The sequence below is a fragment of the Babylonia areolata genome, chromosome 3, assembly GCF_041734735.1.
Source record: "Babylonia areolata isolate BAREFJ2019XMU chromosome 3, ASM4173473v1, whole genome shotgun sequence".
Taxonomy (NCBI): domain Eukaryota; kingdom Metazoa; phylum Mollusca; class Gastropoda; order Neogastropoda; family Buccinidae; genus Babylonia; species Babylonia areolata.
In genome coordinates, this window is record NC_134878.1 from 38,302,021 (window position 1) to 38,327,085 (window position 25,065).

Below are 25,065 nucleotides of genomic sequence, written 5' to 3' on the forward strand. Positions count from 1 at the left end.
GAGAGAGAGAGAGAGAGAGAGAGAGAGAGAACTCAGAACTCAGAACTGTTTTAATGTCAATAGCTTATCAGCCCTAATGACATGGGGGTACAATCAAAACAACAAAATAGTTCTAAAAAAAAAAGATGAAATGACTATTCAAAACATACCATTTTTGAACGTCTATTCAAAACATACCATTTTTTAAATCCATTGATAAGGCACCTACATAATTTCAACCATCCAGTTTACGAAGTCAATTTCTTAAAGAACAACAGTGAGTGATGTTTTTTCTTCGAAAATTATATGCTTCGGCAATATACTTTGCCAGAGACTGGACTGAATTTTCTTGATGCATGTTAAGTACACTGCACAGATCTTCATTCTTTGCAGAACATGTTTTAAAGACCGTACATTTTTCACGAACATCAGCGTACGCTTTGAAATGAAACAAGAAATGTAACTCATCCTCCTTTATAAAACCGCACATCGGACAAGGGGAGAGCATGGATGGGTTAGTTTGCAACCAATACTTGTGAGCATATAATCCAAGAGATCTCAACCTAAACCTGGCTAAACTGATTCTATGCCACTTGTTGGTTACAACTGTGATATATTTTTCTATTCCAAAAACATTTTTAAACTGATAGAACCAACTGTATTTTTCATTTGTTTCCATTTCATAATGCCAGTCTTGCTTATATGAAGCTATGAGTCTAGACATCTTTGAATTCAGAAATAAATCCTTTTTCGCATCCAACTCCCTGACACATCCACACAATTCCAAATCCTTGTACTGTTAATATTTTCTTAACCAAATATACCCAATTTTCCTTCCCTCTCTCGTGTTCGTTTAATAACATAACATACGCTTGTTTACAAAGTCTCGATGCAGGAAGACTAATCAATTTTAACCAATATTTGACACATTTCACATACGATCTGATATATAATGGGTATCTTCCAGTCTCTCCGTATAACACAGTGTTCGATGCATGCAGAGGTACCTTTAAAAAACGTTTGATAGCAAAAGTGTGCACTTTTTCAATATCTTTATTATCACCAAGTCCCCATACTTCAGAACCATAGGTCAACATTGGTTCGACTTGAGCATCAAAAAGTTTCCAGAAAATAGATGAATCCATGGAACCTAGTTTATGTAAGCATCTCAAAATTTCAATAACCCCTTTCTTTCCCTTCCTACATGTTTCTGCTATTGTGCTTGTCAAACTGAGTTTTGTTGTAAAGAACATACCAAGATATTTATAAATATTCGTTACTTTTATTTCATCGGTACCGTATTGCCATTTTTCATGTCTAGATAGGTGACCACCTTTCCTGAATACAATTACATTGGTTTTTTCAAGATTTACTTCTAAAAATAATCTATCTGCTTCTTGTTTTAATGCATTTAACTGATTCTGAAGTCCTATGGCCGTGCTAGACAAGAGAATCACATCGTCTGCAAATAACATTAGAAATATTTCGACAGCTCCAGGGATCATTTGAATTCCATGTTTACCTTTTTTTGTTATTTCTACTGCCAGTTCATTTATAAAAAAAATGAAAACATTACTGGACTTATTCTAGACTGAAATATTGTAAGAAAACTCATGTAATGAAAAGTAAATGCATTGTTTAGCATTTTATTACATTTTTATGATCCTTTTAGGGTTCCAAAAGAAAGGATCGCCGATTTAAATCAAGACAACAGTTCATGACACAAACCGGAAATAACCACCTCATAGGCCTCTCGTGACCTAGAAGTTAATTAGGCTAACATAATTATTGAGATTGGTTTGTTATTACTTGTTGTTAACTTAGTTCAGAAATAAATACCAACATTAATGGAATATACTGATCTATATCACAAACTGAGCAGGGAGAGGTGGGATCAAAGGCCATTGTACATAACTGTTTCACATCATCAAGCTCTTTGTTTACATTTGTCAGTACACTCTCTCTCCTTCCTCTCTCATACTTTCAGCACACACACACACACACACACACACAGAGATATATATATAGAGAGAGAGAGAGGGGGAGAGAGAGAGAGAGAGAGAGAGAGAGAGAGAGAGAGAGAAACACACACATAACACACACACACATGAAGTATGCATGCACTAATGCAGCAACACATCCAGTGTGTGTGTGTGTGTGTGTGTGTGTGTGTGTGTGTGTGTGTGTGTGTGTGTGTGTTTGTGCTAACAATGAGGGACAGAATGATGAATATTGTGCAAAGCATTTCATACCCAGTGTCTTTGCTGTACATGCAGATTTCACACCATAACTGATTCATATGCAATACCTTTTGATAACAAACATTAACACATGTAACAAATGTTAAATAAGAAATAAGTAATAGAAACTAGCTTTCATTAAAAGGGGGTGAAAATCCCAGTTTTAGTGACAACTGCAAATATTAATGTAATTGTCCATAGAGAAGAGCCTTGACAGGTTTTACTCCTCTTTTTGTTTTCTTATATGGTCTGCAGCAATATTATATAAACCTGTTCTTATATGCAAATACCAAAGCTACATGAGAGAAAAAAATAAAAAGAACAAACAATGCATACCTTATAATTATGCACGCACGCGCACACACACACACACACACACACACACAGAGCATGAATCAATGAACTGATTCACTTGCAGATGCATTCAGTATATGTATACATTTATGCATTCCGGGCAGCACACATTGAACCATCTTCGGGTACATCATATCATAAACCAATATTTAAACATTTAATGATTTAGCCTGCATTGTGTTTTGTGAATTTGTAAGCCATCTGTATCAGATAAAAAATTTTAAAAAATTTCAGAGCCAATGGATGTTGATACAGACCATGACCTGTCTTCAGAATCCAGCGACACAGCTGAAGAAGAAAACACTTTTAAGGATCTTGTTTTCATCTGGATTGGAGAAAATACAGCTGTCTTCTATGACAATGATGTCGGAAGCATCTGAAATTTTTAGACTAGGCCAGGCTAAGGTGAACTTTCCACACAAATGTACAGTTGCCAACAACACATGTGTGGCCACATAAGCCAGAAGATGGGAGTATTTCTGCAATGTTTGTGTTTTCTTCTGGTTTTGAAGTTACAATGCAGAATGGCAGAGTGTGGTCTGTTCCTGAACATGACAAACTGAGGAAGACATACTTGTACAGAAATATGCATCAATCTTACTGACAGTCAGTGACAATGCCACCAGCCTCCCTCCCACACCAGCAAACCCTTTTTTTTTCTCTTTTGTGTCATTTTTTCATGTTATGGAAACAGTTTACAAACATAAAGTAGTACATGTATTGACAAGTTGTTAAGATTAAAAGAAATATGTTAGACTTTAAAAAAAAATTTTATTCACTGATTTAAGCTTTTTTGTACCTCAAGACATATTCATTTTCATCATATGGATAAACCAAAATTGCCAGTTTGATGTTTGTATATTACTGTTTTGAATAGAATTGTTTCTTTTAACATTCTTAACACTCATGCAAAATTTGAAGCAAATCCATCAAATAGATTTTGAGTTAGAGCTGTTTTAAGTTTGACAGCTTGTGACGTCACTTTTTCCATCGCACAAATTAAGGAAAACCCCATTTTTAAAGGCAAATTATTCATTTGTAAATCAAGTTAACTGTACAGAAAAAAAATAAGCAAAATCACTATGTTGTATGGGGTCCAAATCATAGATTTCAGCTGTTTCCAGTGCATAGTTTTTGTGTGGCTGTCCTCCACAAATGCCTTATCTGGGTATTTTGGACATAAGAAACAGACATTTTTGTCAAATTTGAGGCTCTGTAAAATAGAAACTTTCGGTGTGGTGGATTTTTTTGTTGGTTTTTTTTTCTTTTCTTTTTATGTTATGTACTCCTGAAATGTAATAAGATGGGGCTGCTGTGGTAATGATTATGCTGTTCCGGTATCAGGTATCATTGAACTTGAGGAAAATCTAAATTTACCAAGTTGACATGTCATCTTAAAACGGCCATATCTCAGAAACTAAGAAAGGTAGAGACTTCATTCTTTTTGTGTTTTGCCTATTTTTTAAAGTAGTTTTTTTATAAAATGTATCACAAATCTTTTTTTTCTATTTTAATATTTTGACTGCCGGTACCTAGTAATATATGGAAACGAACAGTGAACAGGTATTGGTAGTCTCCCCTAGACCTTCTGAATCAAGATAGCACATGAATATAGTCGATTTTCAATGATCCTATTGGCTATCCTCTTTGAGTTGCAATTTTAGCCGGGTCCCAACATTCTTCAAATTTAGTCAAGTTCTTGACTCAAAGCTAGAAAAAATTATATATTTATTGATTGAAAGTTCAGGCTTCCTGCGGAATATTTCAATTGATCGAGGTGGGAATAAATGACAGTGGTAAGAGATGAAAAGAGAATCATGAGCTTCAGTGAGTGCGAGTGTGTGTGATTTTATTTCAGTGTACAGAGAGAGAGAGAGAAACTTGTAACTTAACACATTTTTCAATTTATTAACATTTTATCATGTCTGCATATGTCGAACAGTGGACTTCTGTACCTTGGTACAGACAATAAGCCAGTAATGAGTCCTGATTATAACTTCTATATTGCTTTATTCATAATACTTGCAGAACTGGTAGGAGTTGGAGTAAGAGACATGTGTAGCTTTAAAACTGAAAATATTGAAAGATTTATGATCTTAAAATCTAAAATTAAAAACCCCTTCAGTGCCAGGGGGAAAACAGCAGAAAGTGGTGTTTCAGGTCATAAAACATTATCCAAAACAATAAGCCTAAAACTGAGAAAACAGTCTGGAGATATAACACTCTAGACGAACTGTGTGAATTTTCAGCCTTCCAGTGCTATTCCTCTTTTTCTGATGACGTCATCAGTGACGTCACTATGCATGTACATAATACCTTTATGGCAGTCAATGGGTTAAATGAAATATAACTGAGAAAAAATGCATGATAAAGTTATTATATACAAATAATTATCATTACTCTTTTTCCAGTAAAACAACTGCAGATAAGAAAATACTTGCAAAATTCAACAATCCTGACTACAATGTCAACTTTGTAATTGAATGTTCTGGGGGAAAAACAACAACAACAAAAAACAAAAACACCTGACAAAGCATTAAATATATCTGAGTAAATGATTTATTGAAAAGGTATCTGATTTTGAAAACGCTGACAGTAACTGCTTTTTCCATGTTAAAACGATTATAACCAAGAAATTTGTAGCAAATCTACACAGATCCATCTGCAGAAAATGAGTCTCAACTGAATGACTGGGGAAAATCATGACAGGAAAGTTTGTCATTTTTCAATCTTGAACCCAACAATTTATCAAAATGAAAAGAAAATAAAGTTCAACCACATTCATCATTAAGTCCAATCATTTAATATGATGTTTAACTTGGTCGAACAACCACCACTGTTCACACTTTTTGAACATTTATCCATGCATTATTTATTGATCATTCTTCTTATTTTTATCATTATTACTATAATATTTATCTTATATTCATTCACTTTCTTCTTTTTATCCATTCTTTATTTAACATATTTTATTTCATGTTATTGTATTTTCCCTCAAAGCATGATGAAGCGTTAAGTTTGATTGCACTGGTGGTCAGGCATCTATTTAGCAGAAAAGGTGTTGCATTATGGATTTGTCTGAATGCATGGACACCTTCAGTAACTGAACTGAACTGAAGCCGTAAAAAAAAAAAAAGAGACAAAATTTTACTATTTGATTTATTTGCTGAAATATGCAACCACCACTGAATTACCAGTTACACTTACTTGATTTCTAACCTTACCATGCCATCACGTATCATTCAACATTTACTGTAATTTCATGTGTGTGTGTGCAATGGCAAAGATACCCACAGGTGGTTCAAAGTCAACAGAATGTCAGCCTTCCTAGTGTCCTTACCTTCTTTACTTTTCTCATCATCATCCTCATCGTCTTCCCCATCTTCATCATCATCAGATATGTTGGCCCAGTCATCCATGTCTGTCAGCATCTGAAAAGCACAACAGGGTTTTTTTTCAGCTGGTATGAACGTTCATACCTCTTTAAGTGACATCTGGTGCTACTTCTCCATCAAACCTACTTCTCTGTCAAAAATCTATCCTCCCAGAAAAAAAGGAAGAAAAGGAAATGCAAAACGATGGCCAACGATTTATTAATCCATCTTCAGTCCTTTGGTAGTCCATCATCTGACAATATGCTTCTCAGTTTCATCTGATGTGGACCAAGACTATGGAGTCCCATGTTGCACCTGCATGAGTGTCCTCCTTCTTCTTCTTAGAACTGCGTTTGTGGGCTGCAACTCCCATGTTCACTCATATGTACAAGAGTGGGCTTTTACGTGTATGACCATTTTTACCCCGCCATGTAGGCAGCCATATTCTGCTTTAGGAGGTGTGCATGCTGGGTATGTTCTTGTTTCCATAACCCACCAAACGCTGACATGGATTACAGGATCTTTAATGTCCATATTTGATATTTCATCAACAAACTCAAGCTAAATGATGACAAAACAGAAGTCACAATTATTTTCTCTTTAAGAATGTCCACATGTCTCTTTCCTTGAATCTCTTGTGGTTGATGATGTCATGATTAAGTATCAGCAAGGAACTTCGGAGTCATTCCTGACTCCGTTTCAGTTTCTCAAGGTGTCACTGCATTCAGACAAATCAATATACACTACACCACATCTGCTAGACCAGCAGCATAACCCTTATTCAGGCCTTGAGTGCAAGCATATATATTTGCTTACCTATCAGGGAGTGGATTTCTTCTACAGAATTCTGCCAGAGGACAACTCTCTCTTTGCCATGGGTCCTCTTCCAGTGTGCCAAGTGCGTGCTGCCCACAGGACATCAGTTTATCATCCCATCCAAATGAATAGATGCTCAGTTTGATTTTTCAGTCAAACTTGGGAGAAAGGACGAGAGCGGGATTTGAACCAAGACCCTCACCGACTCTCTGTATTAGCTGATGAGCATCGTCTTGATCATTCTGCCACCTTCCTCTATAAACCTCAAGGCTTGACTCAAACCTCAATATGCATTTACAGGTGGTCAATCTGATATACGTAGAATTGTGAACTTCACCAGATTAACTCTGTTCTGTTGAAACTACAAATACCCACATTTCCGCTTATGAGCTTTAAAGAATCAACTGCTGTAATTCTCTTCTCACACGCTGTCCTCATAATCATCAGCTCTCATAGTGCCACACACTGATCATATTTCTCCTAAGCTCCATACTCTGCACCCCTCCCCCACCCCCGCTGCAACCAGAAATAAATATAAAGTAGTATATCTCTGCTCCTCTGCTGTCCACTGACCTTATCAGTGCTCACTCTCAAGAACTTTCTCCTCTTCTTCAGGACTGTTACTTCCCTCAAAACCCACTGCCTAATGCACCATCAGTCCTCTCGGACATGGAAGATCACTGGATGAATGAAGCAGAAGACACAATCCAGCTGGTATGCAAGCAACACAACCTGAAAGAAACTAAAGAGTGGGAGGAAAACCATGAAAACCTAAAACATCTCTTCAAAACAATCATTTCACCCACACTGGGAAGACATTGTTGGGAAATTCCAGAGGGCAGAACTGACGCAGAGATAAAGCCACTCATAGAAGAAAATAGTAAAGCTACTCATAGAAGAAAATAGTAAAGAAGAGGACATCATCATATACACAGATGGCTCAGTCACCAAAGACCAATTCAGCTGAGGATTCACTGCAAAGCAAAAACGGGAAAACAATTAGAGAAGAAAATGCTGCATACAAAGTCACAACCTCCAACCTGACAATGGAAGTTGAAACTGTGACACATACTCTCCAGTGGCTGTCATCTATTCATTCACACGGAAATCAATGTCATGATTCTGATGGACTCAATGACCCTCCTTATCCTACAAAGAATTGAAATTGAAATTGGGGAGCCCAGAGAGACATGAGACAATGCACAACTTTCAGATTCAAAAGCTTACATTGTTGTACTGCCCCAGACATGCAGGTGTTAAGGGAAATGAGCCAGCTGTAACAACAAGCCGTCTACATTTGGGTGATGGCTACTGGCACAGAGGGGCAGCAACACACTTCTGCCAGGGCATGCTGCTCCTGGCTGGAATCATGGCGATCGAACCTGGTGTAGAACCTGTTAACCCTTTCACTTACAGAAATATTTGTGATATTTGTAAAATTATCACCAACCTCTCAATCACAAAAATTAAAATCATGTTTCAAAGTATGTAAAACTATACGTTTTTTAGAAGGAAAAGGAATGGAAAATAACTATCTTAAGTTCAATGTTGACAGGATGAGATAACTCCCAATCAGTGGACAATTTGGAGGGGAAAAAAATACACAGAATATTTTGGGAAAAAAGAAGAAAATTCAAGTTTGTTTATTTTACAGGTGGAAATAGTGCAAAAAATACAAGCAAATCTGTCAGACATAACAACCAAGAGTATTTACGTTGTTTCCTCCACTATCATGTTTCATACATAACCACTCATATACACCCACACCAACACACGCTCCCACCCAAAGATCCACAAACACTATCACACAATATTACAACACAGAAACTCACAGTCACTGTAAACAATATTTCAAACTGAAGCTTTCATCTGGAGGGTTTCATAGATGAAAACCCAGAAATGAAGGTGGAAATCATTAAAATTTTAAAACAAAATGGAGGTAAGTGAATGCAAATGAGTGGCTGGACACACTGTTATTCAGCTACCCCTAAACCGCGGATATATCCACAGTCGGAAGTGAAAAGCTTAAGATCGGCAGCCAGCTTGGCCTTGTCTGTGGTCTAGAAAGGGACCTTCTGCTGTTTGTGGCCAGTGATGGTCCCAACGCCCTTGCAGTACTGCCTGGTGTTGCCCTCACTGATGCTGTCATCCAGTCTGTCCATGAAGTGGTATTTCTCCTCCTGGATCTTTCTGGTCAGCTGTTGCTGCAGTGAACTCCTGTTTTCTTTCATATATTTTATGAAAGGAGACAGTGATGAGTTTATAAAATGCCTTTCTTTCTAGTCAGGAGCCTCTTCAGTCTTGGAGTGACCCAGGTTTGTCGTTGGGGAAGACCCTGAAGGACTTTGTTGCAAGGACAGAATCAATGCTTATGTGATGTAAGAGGAGATGACGTCAGCAGTCACATGAAGATTGGTATCAGCAAAGATGCTACAATCAGTGGACTCGAAACAGGCACTCAACACATCAGCTGAGTCATGTGTTCACATCTTCACTGTCTTAACTGCCAACTTCTCTTGCTTCAAGCACTGGCATATGCCGGCACCAGGTGCACCATGTTGTGGGAAGGGTGGCCTAGACCAGGCAGCGGGCATGAGCTGTAGGCACCAGAGATGTTCCCAAAGCAGAGGTCAATGGTGCTGTTCTTGTTGGTCCAGCATGTGAAATACCGCCTAAAGTGAGGGAGCACACAGTTGAGTCAGCATTAGTTAAAGTCTCCCAAAACAAAACAAGGAGAGTGTGGGAACTGCAACATCAGTCTGTGGACAACTATGCCACTTTGGAGCTGACCATCTTGGTATCTGCTTTGGGCTGGATGTACACCAGCATGACGAACAGCTGGTTGAAATCTGTGGGCAGGTAGAAGGGTTGAAGATTCAATGTTCTCAGAACAAAACCTCACCTTGACTGCGAAGCACCACTTGTTGCTGACAAAAATGCGAACTCTGCCTCATCTGTTCTTCACATGCTTGCAACTGTTCGATCAAGTCATACCACCATGAAGCTGGGAAAATCTGGGTCAATGTCATCCCCTGTGAGCCAGGACTCAACAGTTTAACATCTCTGTAACCTTGCTGGTACTTCATGCTGGCTATGCACTCATCCAGTTCATTTCTGACAGACTGGATGTTTCCTAGAACAATTCTGGGTAGAGGCAGTTGAAATCTTCACCTACATGCATGAAGGACCATGCTGGATCGTCAGCCTCTATTGGTCATAATAAACACAGTCCATTTGATAGAAAATCAAGCACACCCATGTTGAACACACTGCTGTGATCAAGATCTACAATCTGTTCACGACTATACTATATCATGACGAGGTTTGTTTTTTCTCTGCTTTTTTTAAATGTCAGCTTCAAACAAAACTGACCTGTGAAAATATCTGTTTGATAATACTTTAATAGTCCACCATTCACATAAATCCCGATATACTTTCCACTGAACCATAAAATCTAGTCATATCTACCGGCTGTTCATAGCTGTAATGTATCATGACTAGACATAGATGTAAAAAAGGTGGTTTAAAAACAAAACTGACCTGTAAAAAGTGTCTGTCAGATAATACCACAGTAGTCCCCCATACACTCCATCCCAGATAAACTTCCACTACATCACAATCTCGCTCATTATGGCAAATAAGATTAGGCCCTACTGAAGATGTCAGCCCTTCCACTTAATTCATCATCCCCAGATTACCAACAACAACAACAAAATCCTAAAGAAGCAAAAAACAATACTTCAAAGCCAAACAAAAAATACAAAAGTAGACCATATACTTAGGCAATAAAACTGTAGATTAAATGAGTGCCCATCCCAGTGTTTACAATCTCACTACCTTAGTCCACAAGGCCAATGGGGTTACCATGCAACCCCCCACCCCCACCACCCCCACACACACACACCAAGCCCTCCCAGGAATGATGTAGACTAGTCTTAAAATGTTCTTCAAGGTCTGCTCAACACATTTTTACATGTTCTCAAGAAAAAAAATTGGGAGGCATTCAGAGTTACTGCCCTTGGCACAAGGGTACCCTCTCACGCCCTGGTAAATAAAATTAACACAAGTTCAACTTCAAACCCTCATAACTCATATTTATATAAAGGAAACCACCACCTATTACATGTTTTCTTTTTTTTAATGGGGTCTTTTCTATTCGAATAAATATCCAGAACTGAAATATCTTCATCTATTCTTTCACAATTAATGCTCGTATTGGTCTACAATCAAATCTTTAACAAATTAACGTAAAATTGTCCTGCTGTCTTATTTCATCAATTCAGTACAAACTCTTTCCAAAATTATTTTTATACAGACCTGCAGGGGTCTCCTAGGAAGTACTCTGGTATATTTGGATGAACATATGACCCTTTGGGGAGTCACACAGGTCGAGTTGCTTCCCCTACTCCCAAAATGCTGTTTTGCCAGAAATCACATTTTAAGTCGCAAAGTAGTGTGGTTTTTGTGGCTAATATCTATAAATGCCATGTTCCCCTGCTTCAGAATACAATACATACTGATCTGAATAATTTTCATTCAAAATACATTGTATATACTGTGCAAATAAGCAATATTAGTCAGGAAAATGAAGTTTACCCACCGAGCACCTACCACCTCCCCCTAACATTCACAGGAATAAAGCAGACTGGTTTCAAACATATTTAGAGTGTTCTGTGATTATTTTACAATAGTTTTCCACACGAAGCCAAACAATATAGAATCTTGAAGGTAATTGTGAGGCCATCATGGGGCCAACCAGATGTTTATGAATTAACAAGATTTTGTCTAACTCCTATCCTCAAACAGCAAATGTTTCAAGAATGTGATTTTAGGGGGGCGATAATTCTATTGTGTGCTCTTGTTTGCTGCTGATGATTGATGATTGAATAGTGGACAGGTTGGGGTATCAGGATTTCACATTTACATTCGTTTTATGTATCTGTAAAAGTGAGCCTGGTTATGGTAAAAGAAGATAGAAGAAATGGCGTCAAGAGACAGCAACTATGAAACAATCTCCCATCAAAAGTTGAGGAAGTCCTAGACTGCATTATAAATGTTGAAGAATTGACTGGAGAGCCCTTGGTCTGTATTTTTAACACAAACGGCTGCAATTTCAGTTGGAGAAGCATCAGTCAAAATATATTTACATGGTGACTGCTGGAACCTGCTGACTGCCTATATCGCATGGACATGTCTGAAAATTTATTAGGACCTAAGCCCACAGCATGGAGATAGCTATAAAAAGCTTCAGAATTAACCACTCACAAAAAAACAATCTCCCTTTGATGATGAAGTTGTTCAACTGCAGCCAAAAACATTTAGGCATTCATCCAAGACATCGGAGAAAGCATTTTGCAAGCCAAAGTGTTTTTTTCTTTGAACAGAAAAGCACAAAAGAAAAAATAGTTTTTAAGATTGCACAATTGTCATCTCCAGAAAGATGGAGAGAATTATGCAGGAGGCCCTTGAAGACCACCACACCTCTGTGAAGAGATAGTTGAGGGCGAAAAGGCTATGTGACAACACACAATATAACACAATTCTCGCTCAGACTCGCGCTTTCTTAACCAGGGACTTTACACAAATATAATAGATCTAACTCATGTTATCTGCCACCAATTTTTATTAACATAAAAATACTGATAATAAAAACTGGTTCATGTAATAATACTCACATTAATTTACAGTTATTAGAAGGATACACCGTCTATCACTCACACAACACCAAGTTCCTTTAGTCGGAAGAGCAGTTGAGAAAGTCTAAAGAATCCTGTGCAGTTCACATAACACATAGTTCGAGAAGCAGTCGAGAAGTCCACAAGAATCCTCCACGTAGAACAGCCTCTCACACTAGTCACAAATTTCTGCTACACTCTCGGCAGCACACCAGCGCTACTCCGCGCTTTTACACCTCACAACAGGACACTACACATTGCCTACACACATGGACAATTTGGGCGCTCCACCACGCCTTTACACAACATGGCACTACACAGTGCCTACACACACACATAAACTGGGCGCTCCACCACGCCTCTGAACAACACAAAACCCGGCACTATACAGTACCTCCACACCCCGGCACCCACTACAGCTCCTAGCAGTGGTCGCACTGCCCACTAGGGACAGTTCCAGCCTGGCGGACGTCGTCGAGGCACTACTGGCCAACTCTCCCTGCTGACCTCCTTGCCTCTGAACAGCTACTCCTTCTCCAAGGAGCTGACGTACTCGATGAGGCTGTTCCTAGTCAACCCTCCACGGCTGACCTTATACCAAAGACTTGGCTCCACCCCGGAACCGTGTAGACTGTCCAGTCACAATTGCCCTACTCTCTGGGGCGCTATAAACCGGTCTTCTTCAACCGTCAAGCCTTCGTACGTCTTTCCTCTTCACTGTTCTATGATCGACTGCTTACACAGCCCAATTCCCGCGCTCTGTGCGCGTGGGTTTCTTCTGATTGGTCAACTCAAACCACATGTCCCCCACAAATTCCAATAATTCAAGCGCTTACATTCGCTCGCTCCCATTTCCATAACATAGGTGTTAAAGGTTCCAGCTTTATCAACAATTATCGAAATTACCCAAAATCGCTGACTGAAGGATATACTTTTTTTTAAAGCCAGGACGGTTCAGTAAACTATTTACACACCAGAGCATATAAAATTTATTAATTTAGAACATATTTTATAGATTATATAGTATATAAATTCAAGCGCAAATTAGCCCTGAACCACCCCACGCAGAATAGTCATGCCATTGGAACTTTGAGTTACGTCAGTTTAGAATTGCGTCATCTCAAGGGCGGTAATCTACCTTCTTTAGCAATGAAAATTCTGTACAACTTATTTCCTGACAACCTCCATTACCATTGGCGGTAGGCCAGTCTGCAATCTGCGATTCGCAGACGACATCGACCTCATGGGGGGCACTAACACCGAGCTCCAGGATCTAACAAACAGACTCACTACAAGAGCAAGTGCTTACGGCATGGAGGTCAGCACAGAGAAGTCAAAGGTCATGGTCAACAGCACAACTAACATCAGTGCCAACATAACCATGAATGGTGAGCCCTTGGAAGAAGTGATCAGCTTCAAGTACCTGGGAGCAACCCTGTCCAAAGATGGCACCTGCACAGCAGAAATCCGAAATAGGATTAATTCTGCAACGGCAGCGATGGCCAGACTGAACAGGGTATGGGAGAGTAACATCAGATTCCACACAAAATTCCTGCTCTACAAGTCACTGGTGGTCTCCATCCTCTTATATGGATGTGAGACATGGACACTGATGGCAGAAACAGAAAGAAGAATCCAAGCATTCGAAACCAAGTGCTTGAGGAGACTACTACACATCTCCTACAAGGAGCACAAGACCAATGACTATGTGCGGAACCTGGTCAGCAACCTTGTTGGGCCCCAAGAACCACTGCTGGCGACTGTCAAACGACGGAAGATGGCATGGTTTGGTCACGTCATATGACATAACACCCTCTCCAAAACCATCCTGCAAGGGACTGTAGAGGGAGGGCACAGACGGGGGCGGCAGAAAAAAAGCTGGTCTGACAACGTCAAGGAATGGACCAAAATGATGATGCCAGATCTCCTCACGACAGCTGCCAACAGAACGGCGTGGCGAGCTATGACATCTTCCTCATGTCCCCCCAACGACCCCAGCGGTCGAGGGAATGAGTGAGTGAGAGTCATATGTCATCAGGACTTGCAACATTTGAATATAAAGACTGAAAATGCAACATTTGAATATAAAGACTGAAAAATGTTGCTTCAGCTGCAGAACAGGAAAAGCAAAATACATTGTCTATATAATGCAAACAAGCAATATTAGGAATATGAATTTATCCACCGAGCACCTACCACCTCCCCCCTAACACTCACAGGAATAAAGCAGATTGATTTTAATGTATTTAGAGTGTTCTTTAAAGATTAAACAATTGTTTTCCAAACGAAGCCACACAATTTGGCATCTTGAAGGTAAATGAGAGGTTATCATGGGTCCAACCTGTAAAAAGGCTTCAACCATGTAGATGTCATGTCAAGTCTTATAAATGTAAAAAGATCTTGTCTATCTCTCCTATCCTCAAACAGGAAATATTTCGAGAATATGATTTTATGGGATCTGTAGTTTTATAGTGTGGTCTTGATTGTGACTGATGATTAACTAGTGGACAGTTTTGGATTTCATGATTTTGCGTTTACATATGCGTATCTGCCAAAGCCCAGGGCATGGCTATAAACGCTTTGCCATTTAAGGACCTCCACAAAAGATAATGAAGTTGTTCAACAGCAGCCAAGAAACTTTAGGCATTCCTCGGAGACACTGGAAAAATAATTTTTCAAACCTGACTGCAAAGGATTTGCATCAGAAAAGTAAGAAAGGAAACTTATTACAAATATCTGTAGTTGGAGAAGCTATAAGAGAAGCTGAAAGATATAGCCATACGGAAACTGCTGGAATCTGCTTACTTCTCGTCTAGCATGGAAAATGTCTTTACGAGTTCCCGAGAACCCAAGCCAAGGGCATGGGTACCTCAGATTTTGTTTTCAAGGCTTCACAAAGAACCTTTGTCACTGAAGGACTTCCACAGAATGTGAAGAACCTGTTCAGTAACCAATAACTTCTAGGTTCCTCTGAGACACTGGAGAAAGCAATTTTCAAACCAGACTGCATCGTTTTCGATAGAGAATGAAAAGAGAAAATTAATCATGAGATTAACTTAGTGAGTATCATGATTACCTGTAAGGTGATGATTTCTATGCCAGTCACCTGCACACATGTTCAAAAGCAAACCTAAGTGAATCTTCTAGATCCTTCTGGTCTACTTTAGATTCTTTGTCAGTACTTCTCTAAGAGACTGGATCTCTCAGGTATTACCTGCAGCAGCTGTGGTGATAATTATCATGCTAAAAGGTCAAAGGACCTTATTTTCCCATTTTATATATTTTCAGTGACATTCTGTTGTTTTGAGAATCATTGTTATGTTTTTTGTCACATTTTCAACTTGTTCATTATAAAACATTAGTCAGGTCATTTGCACTAAAATTTCATCCTCTTCCTGTTCTGCAGCTTGAAGCACTATTTTTCAGTCTTTATATTCAAGTACTGCAAGTCCTGATACCCTACGTGCATTCTTTAAAACTGTTTTTTCTTTTGTGCTTCTCTGTTGAAAGAAAATGCACAAGGCTTGCTCAAAAAATGAGAGGGGAATGGATTGGGAAGGCAGAAAAAGTGGACAATGGTGAAAGAAGAAAAAAGGCAGACATGAAGAGAGCAAAAGAGGAAATTTCTAGCGCAGAATTTCCAGAAGGTGGGGATGCTATTTGCTATTTAAACTGGAAGACCCCCTGCATCCCACAGGGGGTACTGCGAGTTTGAGATGATGGCAAGAGGTGACAGAATTGGGCAGTGAGAACCACAGAGACAAAGGTTCGGACAAAGTTCCAGAGAGGGGATATGATGCAAACTGCTGTTAAAAGGTAGCTGCAGGGGGGAAAAGTTTTCCTTGCAATCAGCAGCAACATCAAAACTGTGATTTAACAAAGTGGACTTTGTGGGGTCCAACCAACCATAACATGGAGAATGATGTGCTCAGTATGTCAGGGGAATAGATCCATGACCACCAAGTTGCAAGATGGATGAAACTACGGTCCCTTGTTGTTGTGTGATCACCAGAAGACAAACTGGACAGGGTTGCAAGAAAAATAACTACTGGCTGTCCAAAGAAAGCAACTAATGGCAAGTCACAACTGTACAAGTCTTCATCCTGATCACAGAAGTCGTGACTCAAAATTTCATCTCCTAAACAATATATGATAGGATTGTATTGGGAGTGTGACTGATGGTTAAGAACAAAAACATACAAGTCTTTAAAAATATCCCTTGCCTGATCAGGCAAGTTCAGAAAAGAATTAACTTGCCCAACTTGACAGTCTTCTTGCCCAGGACAGTCAAGCAATCATTAATGTTGAGCCCTGAGACCATAAAAGCATCTGTGCATGTAAGTGTGTATCATCATGCACACTTATCCACATTACTACCACTGTAAAGTTTGGTCCATAAGCCGTGACTTTTTACCCCAGCTTCAACCTCTGCGGCTTATACAATGATGCAGCTTATCTGCGGATTTTAACGATCCCAGGAGTGTCACGTTCTCGTCTATTCTTAGCTGCCCTTCAACTCACCAAAATCATGATTTCTGTCCATGAATTTTTGGATGAGCTTCAGGATTGTGTGCTAACTGTTCACATTTTATAAATCAAATCCGCACACATTAAAGCCTTCAGATCAGCATTCAGTTCTACTCTGCTCAGGCGTACACCCTAATCATGCCGAAAACGCGACGTTATGCCTATGATGCAGCCTTCAAATTGAAGGCGATCGACCTAGCAGACGACAATGCAAGGGACGAACCAACAACGACCTACACCTTCATGTTCATGAAGTGAAAGCGAGGCTGAAGTCAGTAACAAGATGGCGGAGGAAGCTGTGCTGGTTCTCTTCAACTCAGACACTGAAGACGAAGATTTTAGTGGATTCAGTGAGCAGGATGACGTTGAATAAATGTGACTAACCCTAAATTATGGATCTTATTTTTGTTGTGTTTATTTATTATTTTTTTGTGGCACTAGCAGTATTTTCGCTTGCTTTTCTTTGTGTTGTTCCTGCTTGTGTTTATTTCATAACCTACAGTATCGACAGCTTTCCTGTAGTATCAGTATGTGTTCTGGTACCAGAAATAAGTGCGGTTTACAAACCGGTGTGCTTATGTATGTATAAAGTTCAATTTCTTCCAAAATTTAGTGGGTGCGGCTTATATACCAGTGCGCTCAATAGACCGAACTTTACAGTAATTCTATTTCGCACTAATTATATTAATAAACATAACAATAATAATAATGGATACTAGAATAGCACACTATTCAGAAATCTGCCCTAGGTGCTTTACAAAAACACTTCTGTTTACATAACACATTATATCAATGTTATGTAAACGCACCAAAATGTGACTAACAAACTAAATACACACACACACACACACACACACTGCATACATACATTTCAACATACATTTGTACATAGCAGCTACCCTCCACCCATACACACACCAACACATAGGCACACACAAACACACACATACACAAACAGACGCTCGCACATGCACACACACACAAACCGACATTCATACACATGTATGTATTTATATAACTCATAAGCATAGAACAAGACACTTTAAAACTATTTACATTTAAATCATCAACATTTCTTTATTTTCACACTTACAAAGTCTTTATTTTTTTTCTTTGACTTTGAAGCTTTGCTTTTGGCTGTTTTCTCTTCCTCATCCAGTTCGGTATCTCTGTCTTCATTCTTTACTCGCTTTTTCAACATGATGTTGAAGTAGTTCAAGGTTTTGTCTCGTCTGAAACATGAAAAACATAGAAAAATTAAATGTATCTTTTTAAAATTTTTAAACTGCTTAATCAATTACTATTAACTTTAAAAAGTAACAGAATTATATATATCTAAAGAGTTCCCAATAATCCATCTGGCATACATACAAGCATCACCAATGACCTGCTTATTCAAATTCATCAACATGATAAGGAGTGCGCACACAAGAAAAGCACAGTACCACTGACAAAATGCATATCATATATGATATTATCACACTATCAATGATCCATGGGAGATTCAAGAATGCACACCTCAAATCAAATCATATTATGGTGCTTAGAGCCTCGCTGACCACTAAGGCCATCTCAGGGCTATCGCCATGTTAGTACTTCAGGTCAAGGGTAAAAAAATACAATAACAAGAGAGGCAAGGCCTTCAAGACTCACTTGTGATACACTTTTTAAAAAAATATATAATCGTTAAAATGTGTTCTGTATTTGTTATTATAACGCTTCGGGTTAAAAAAAAAAAAAAAAAAAAAGAAAGAAAAGTCCTAACCCCGCGTGTTCGGGTGAGAAGAAACTGTCTTACCCATTACACTATCATGGCTCCTTAATTGACATTCTAAAATTCAATATCTGAACATACCTTTTTAAAGGGCGATAAATCGGTTGCAGTATTCGCAGTGAGAACGCTGTTTAAATCATATTATTCTGGTGTATCTTGGGCATTCAAAAAACCTTTAAGGGCAATAAAAATTCTTTTTAAGTCCGCGGTAAAGGAGACGTGGCTATTGCCGCAATCACACTGCAACATTTAGCTGTTTTCTCTAGATCTTGATAGATGTACAAGTTTAGTTACACCCGCCGGGAATGTAGTACGGCACGGTCGATTCAATTTCTCTTTTATGTTCATTCTAGTTTTATAGTTTTAAAGCTGATATAAAAATTTAGTGTTTTGTTAAACTAATAACATGTAGAGCCAAGTACAAGTACTTCTAAATGTCGTATGAAGTGAAAAAGACTTCGTTTTGAGAAAAGTCAAGACTGGAAATTTTTACGTTTCACCAATTCAAGGGTATTAACTCGCATGGTTTACAATTTTTAACTGTGAATTCTGACTGATTCTGTGGATATTTTTATGGCAGTTTGGGACATAATCCAGTAAGTGATGAGGCATTCACAAATCTTTCTCTGAATAAATATTTAACGGTCTCCTTCTCCAACTTTCCATCACATGTTATCGTGTATTGTCGATTGAATATAGGATTCAACGGGCAGGTCAACAACTTGAAACAAAATGGCGTCGTTCGCGTTAGTGAAGAATATGAGCACACGCTTTGAATATCTATAAATATGTGTACGCAATTGACTTTTGCCCATGACCTTCAAGGCTCAGCCAATAGATCTATAAAGTCCACTCATCCTATTGATTTTAGTATTTTCCGAGAAAGACCACTTGGGCGAATGAACACAGTGAAAGCCCTGTGGTGGTGGTGGTGTGTCCATCGAGATCGATGATGACCATCGTTGTCATCCAGCTGGGGGATGGGGGGATGGGGGGAGGGTGGTGGTGGGGTGGGGGGGAGGATGCTCATGAATCTATCTGTGAATGCGCAGATGGCTGAATAGTCCAATCTGCGCACGAAATGTTCGCTGACAGTTGGGGCAGACAAAGACAGGCATACCATTGTCAGGGAGCTTGTTTGCCCGTGACTTTCTGGCCTGCCTCTTCTGAACAGCTGCAGCAGTCCTGTTGGTCTCGCACAACTTGGCGCCTTTGTGCACAGCAGTGCGCCATTTGTCACGGTCCACTGCAGATTCCTCCCAGGAGTCAGGGTTGATATCAAACGCTTTCAGAGAGACTTTCAGAGTATCTCTGAAGCGCTTCTTCTGACCCCCGTGTGATCTCTTCCCTTGTTGCAGCTCGCCATAGAAGAGCCTTTTGGGCAGCCGATGGTCTGGCATGCGCGCCGCGTGTCCAGCCCAGCAAAGCTGGGACTTCATCAGGATGGTGAAGATGCTGGGAAGGGTGGCTTTTGCGAGCACCTCTGTGTCTGGGGTCCTGTCTTGCCACTTGATGTTCAGTAGCTTCCTGAGGCATGTTGTGCAGAAGTGGTTCAGCTTCTTGGCATGTCGTTGGTACACTGTCCAAGTTTCGCAGGCGTACAGTAGTGTGGGGAGAACTACTGCTCTGTAGACCTTTAGCTTGGTCTCAAGACTAATGCCTCTTCTGTTCCAGACATTTGCATTGAGTCTACCAAAAGTTGCGCTTGCTCTTGCAATCCTGACGTTCACTTCATCGAATTGTCACATTTCGTGACAGTGTGCTGCCAAGGTATGTGAACCGCTCCACCGCACTGAGTCTCTGACCATTGACTGTGATGTTGGGTTCAACGTAGGGTTTTCCTGGGGCTGGCTGATGGAGAACTTCAGTTTTCCTCGTGCTGATGGTAAGGCTGAAGTTCCTGCTGGCAGTGGCAAACTTGTCGACGCTGAGTTGCATGTCAGCTTCAGATCCAGCGTTGAGGGCACAATCATCAGCAAACAAAAAGTCTCTGATGATGTCTGTCATGACCTTCGTTTTTGCTTGAAGCCTTCTGAGGTTAAACAGCTTGCCATCTGTTTGGTACTTTAGGCCGATTCCAACATCGCCATCTCTGAAGGCATCAGTAAGCATTGCAGAGAACATGAGGCTGAACAGCGTTGCAGCCAGGACGCAGCCTTGCTTGACACCATTTGTGACAGCAAAAGGAGCAGATGTTTCGCCATTGTCCTGGACTCGAGCCTGCATGCCTTCATGGAATTGACTGACCAAGGAAATAAATTTCCAAGGGCATCCGTACTTGGCCATGATCTTCCACAGTCCCTCTCTACTCACGGTGTCGAAGGCCTTAGTGAGGTCGACATAGGTGGAGAACAGATCAGCATTTTGCTCCTGACATTTCTCTTGCAGCTGCCTTACAGCAAACACCATGTCGGTGGTTCTGCGCTCTTTCCGGAATCCACATTGGCTCTCAGGCAAATGACCTTGATCAAGGTGTGCTGTGAGGCGGTTTAGTAGGATCCTGGCAAGTATCTTGCCTGCGATGGAGAGCAAGGAAATGCCCCGATGGTTATCACAGGCTTGCCGGTTCCCCTTTCGCTTGTACAAGTGAATGATAGATGCATCTTTGAAATCCTGGAGGATCGTCTCTTCTTTCCACATGAGTGAGTACAGCTGATGGAGCTTCTCAGTCAGCACAGTGCCTCCATCCTTGTAGACCTCTGCTGGTATGGAGTCTGAGCCAAGTGCTTTGCCACTGGATAGCAGACGGATTGCTTTCTGGGTCTCAAGAGGTGTTGGCGGATCGTCCAGTGCTTCGTTGATGGGGACTTGTGGGAGATGGTCTATGGCTTCATAATTTATGAAGGAAGGGCGATTTAAGACACTGTTGAAGTGCTCAGCCCAGCGTTCGAGAATTTTCTCCTTCTCGGTGATCAAGGTATTCCCATCTGCACTGAGGAGGGGGGATGATCCTGAGGATGTGGGGCCGTAGACTTCTTTTAAGGCATCACAGAACCTCTTCATATCGTGCCTGTCAGCATATCCCTGGATTTCATCAGCTTTGTCACTCAGCCACTTATCCTGCATCTGGTGTAACTTTTGCTGAACAGTCCTGCGGATGGCATCGTACGCATCCTTTTTTGATGTGGACTTTGGGTTGCTCAGGTAGGCTTGATGCAGACGGCGTTTCTCATCCAGAAGCTGCTTGATTTCATCACAGTTTTCATCAAACCAGTCTTTGCGCTTTCTGGTCATGGGTCCCAGGGTCTCTGAAGCTGTACTATAGATCAGCTCACGCAGGGTCCTCCAGTCAGACTCCACATTCTGGTTGTCCAGAGAGGCGGATTCCAGACGATCTTCCAGCAGCTCCACAAAGGACTGTTTGATGGTGATGTTTTTCAGCTTAGCGATGTTAAGCTGTTTTGGAGCCTTCTGGCGTTGGGGGCGTCTCTTGGGCTGGATTCGAATATTCAGCTTCGAGACTACAAGGCGATGGTCTGTCCAACACTCGGCGCCGCACATGGTCTTTGTTACACGTACATCTTGCCTATCCCTTTTCCTGACGATGACATAATCGATGAGATGCCAATGCTTTGAGCGAGGGTGCATCCATGACATCCTGTTATGGGTAGGGAGGCAGAAAACTGTGTTGGTTATCAGCAGTTCGTGCTCTGCACTGGTCTGAAGCAAAAGCAATCCATTTGGGTTGCAGTGGCCCACACCGTGCTTTCCAATCACTCCATCCCAGGAGATGTAGTCAGAGCCAACTCTAGCACTGAAGTCCCCAAGAATGATGGGCTTATCTGCTTTAGGGATAGCAGCAATGACAGAGTGAAGGTCCTTGCAGAACTTCGCCTTCACTTCATCCGGGTTGGTCATGGTTGGGGCGTAGGCACCGACAATGGTGAGGTGCTTCTGGCCAGATGCCAGTGGGAGTTTCATGGTCATAAGCCTATCATTGACTCCCTTTGGGATTACAGCTAGCTTGCTGACAAGTGTTGTTTTTACTGCAAAACCAACGCCAGCCTCACGTCGCTCTTCGCTTCCTCGTCCACTCCAGAAGAAGGTGTAACCAGATCCCTGTTCACAGAGCTCGCCTTCGCCTGCAAGCCGAGTCTCACTCAAGGCTGCAATGTCAATGTTGTATCTGGCGAGTTTGGATGCAACTAGTGCCGTTCTCCTTTGGGGTCTGTCCGCGTTATCTCTGTCCAGGAGAGTCCTTATGTTCCAAGCACCAATGGTGAGAGGAACGATCCTTGTTTTTTTCTTTTCTTTCTTGTTTCGACCGCTGATGTAGGGTCCCCGCCAGCCGCGGTATGCTGGCCAGGGTGATATGGAGCAGGCAATTTTTAGGGCACCTTTTCTAGCCCCTTCCTCATGCCAGGGAGGTGAGCAGTGCATTCCTAAAGAGGGCTGCTCAGACGCTCAGATGGCTGCCGAACTCCATCGCTGCTCCTGTTGACGAAGAACGACCCTATGGCCTGAGCCACCTGCGTGCAGGTCTGCGGCTGCGACTGCCAGTGTACCCACACCTGTCGTTTCGTCGCTCGCCTGTCGCCACAGGACTTGGGGGTGATGAAATGATGAAGGATGAAAGGTCATTTTGGATGACTGATGACTTGCGCGATGAGTTTGTTTAAAGTGAAGAGGAGTTGCGCAACGTCGACCTCACTCTCTCGTCCGGGTCCACCAATTTCCAGTGGCAAGACTAAGAAGAGACGACTGGAGGATGAGCACGGATGCAGTGGATGACCAAGATATCCTTTCAGTGTCTCATCTTGCTCTCTGCACTCCACAGTGCGTTGCTGTAACCGCCTTCCTCTCCGCTGAACCGATAGGTTTCTTCCGCAGATTCTGCCGGATCCAGACTTCGCATGCATGGGTAGACACACCCCGGGGGCCAACTGCGTGTGGCATGCACACAGCACAGCGGAGCTAGATGGCCGTCAGTGGCTCTCCTGAGCCAACGCCCTTTTATGGATCTCCATAAGGGTGTCTAGCCACCCGCCTCACCAGTCCCGGAAGGGAGCGGTGGGAGTGCCGGTTTAGTCGCCGGCAACCCAACCCTGAACAGGTTGTACTGGATTACAGGTTACCAGTAGCAGATCTAATGACCTGACCTGCCCTGTACACTGAGAGTAAAACACACAAGCTTTTTATGTACTGAGTATAATTTCATAATGTAATGTTTAAGATGAGAAAGATCAGTTTAAAGCAAATCAAGTCCCCTAGCATTAATTACAGATTAATTTTCCTTCTTTACTATCTGCACCAAAACGTTTGCAAAATAAATATAACTTCCATGCTTAGCAAAAGAAGTTCCTGTTTGAACAAAAAATGATAACAACGACTGCTCTTGTTGTTGTTTCAGAATATCAGATCAAAGTGCCAAGTTTAGAGAATAAAAACAATATAAACAGTAAATGCAGTTTGCATATAATTAGGCTTCTTTTTTCATTTTTTTGTGCCCATCCCAGAGGTGCAATATTGTTTCAAACAAGATGACTGGAAAGAACTGAATTTTTCCTATTTTTATGCCTAATTTGGTGTCAACTGACAAAGTATTTGCAGAGAAAATGGCAATGTTTAAGTTTACCATGGACACACAGACACACACACACATACACAGACAACCGAACACCGGGTTAAAACATAGACTCACTTTGTTTACACAAGTGAGTCAAAAACTAGTCACCGCTTTAACAAGTTTAAGCTTTCCACTCAGAGTTTATAAACCTTCCATAGTTAAAAACCTTCAAATCTGATTAAAAATGTTCACTTTTTTCAAGAAGTACATCAGCGTCCACAGCAGGCCATCACAAAACAAAGTCTTTAGAGAATCTGCCGTGTAATGTCTGTGTCTAACGTCATGCAGATCCCAAAAGTCAAGGAGCACTTGTTTCACGGTGAGAGGCTCATCACAGGGAATACAGTTCTCCTCCCCCTTCAACAAGTAAGAATGAGTACAAAAAATAAAATTTTTAAAAAAAAGTGTGCCCCATGCGCACCACTGATGGAAGGGTCTCTAATCTCTTTTTGGTCTGGACGGATTTGGAACAGCTTGTTGTCCGTCTGGGTGTTCCAGTCCTCTTGCTAAAGATCCTTAACCCCTAGGCTGCCTATATGACGAGATAACTCATCAGCGCTAGCATGTACGCTTCGTTGCCACAATGACTAGACAACTCGTCATCGAAATATTCTGACTTTTCCCTGCTTTGCATTCAGTTCGCTGACAAAAATGCTGGTAGCTTTAGCTTGGGGAATCTTTCTAGATTCTATTCATAGCTAGAAACCCCATCTACGTCATGAGCGTTATTTGAACATTTTGGTTGAATTATTGTTGCAGT

General features: G+C 40.9%; 1 protein-coding gene across 5 annotated transcripts in view; it reads right to left on the reverse strand.

The window, feature by feature from the left end:
* The window catches only part of LOC143279974 (general transcription factor IIF subunit 1-like), a 153,967-nt gene that overhangs the window by 68,284 nt on the left and 60,618 nt on the right, over positions 1-25,065 (reverse strand). For 4 of the 5 annotated variants that reach the window (XM_076584368.1, XM_076584367.1, XM_076584366.1 and 1 more), the window contains exons 6-8: positions 18,059-18,197; positions 15,515-15,544; positions 5,914-6,004 (exon numbers count right to left, since the gene is read on the reverse strand). In XM_076584368.1, coding sequence (XP_076440483.1) covers positions 5,914-6,004; positions 15,515-15,544; positions 18,059-18,197 — 260 coding nt within the window. The remainder of the gene's footprint in view (positions 1-5,913; positions 6,005-15,514; positions 15,545-18,058; positions 18,198-25,065) is intronic. The other variant, XM_076584369.1, reaches the window with a different exon arrangement.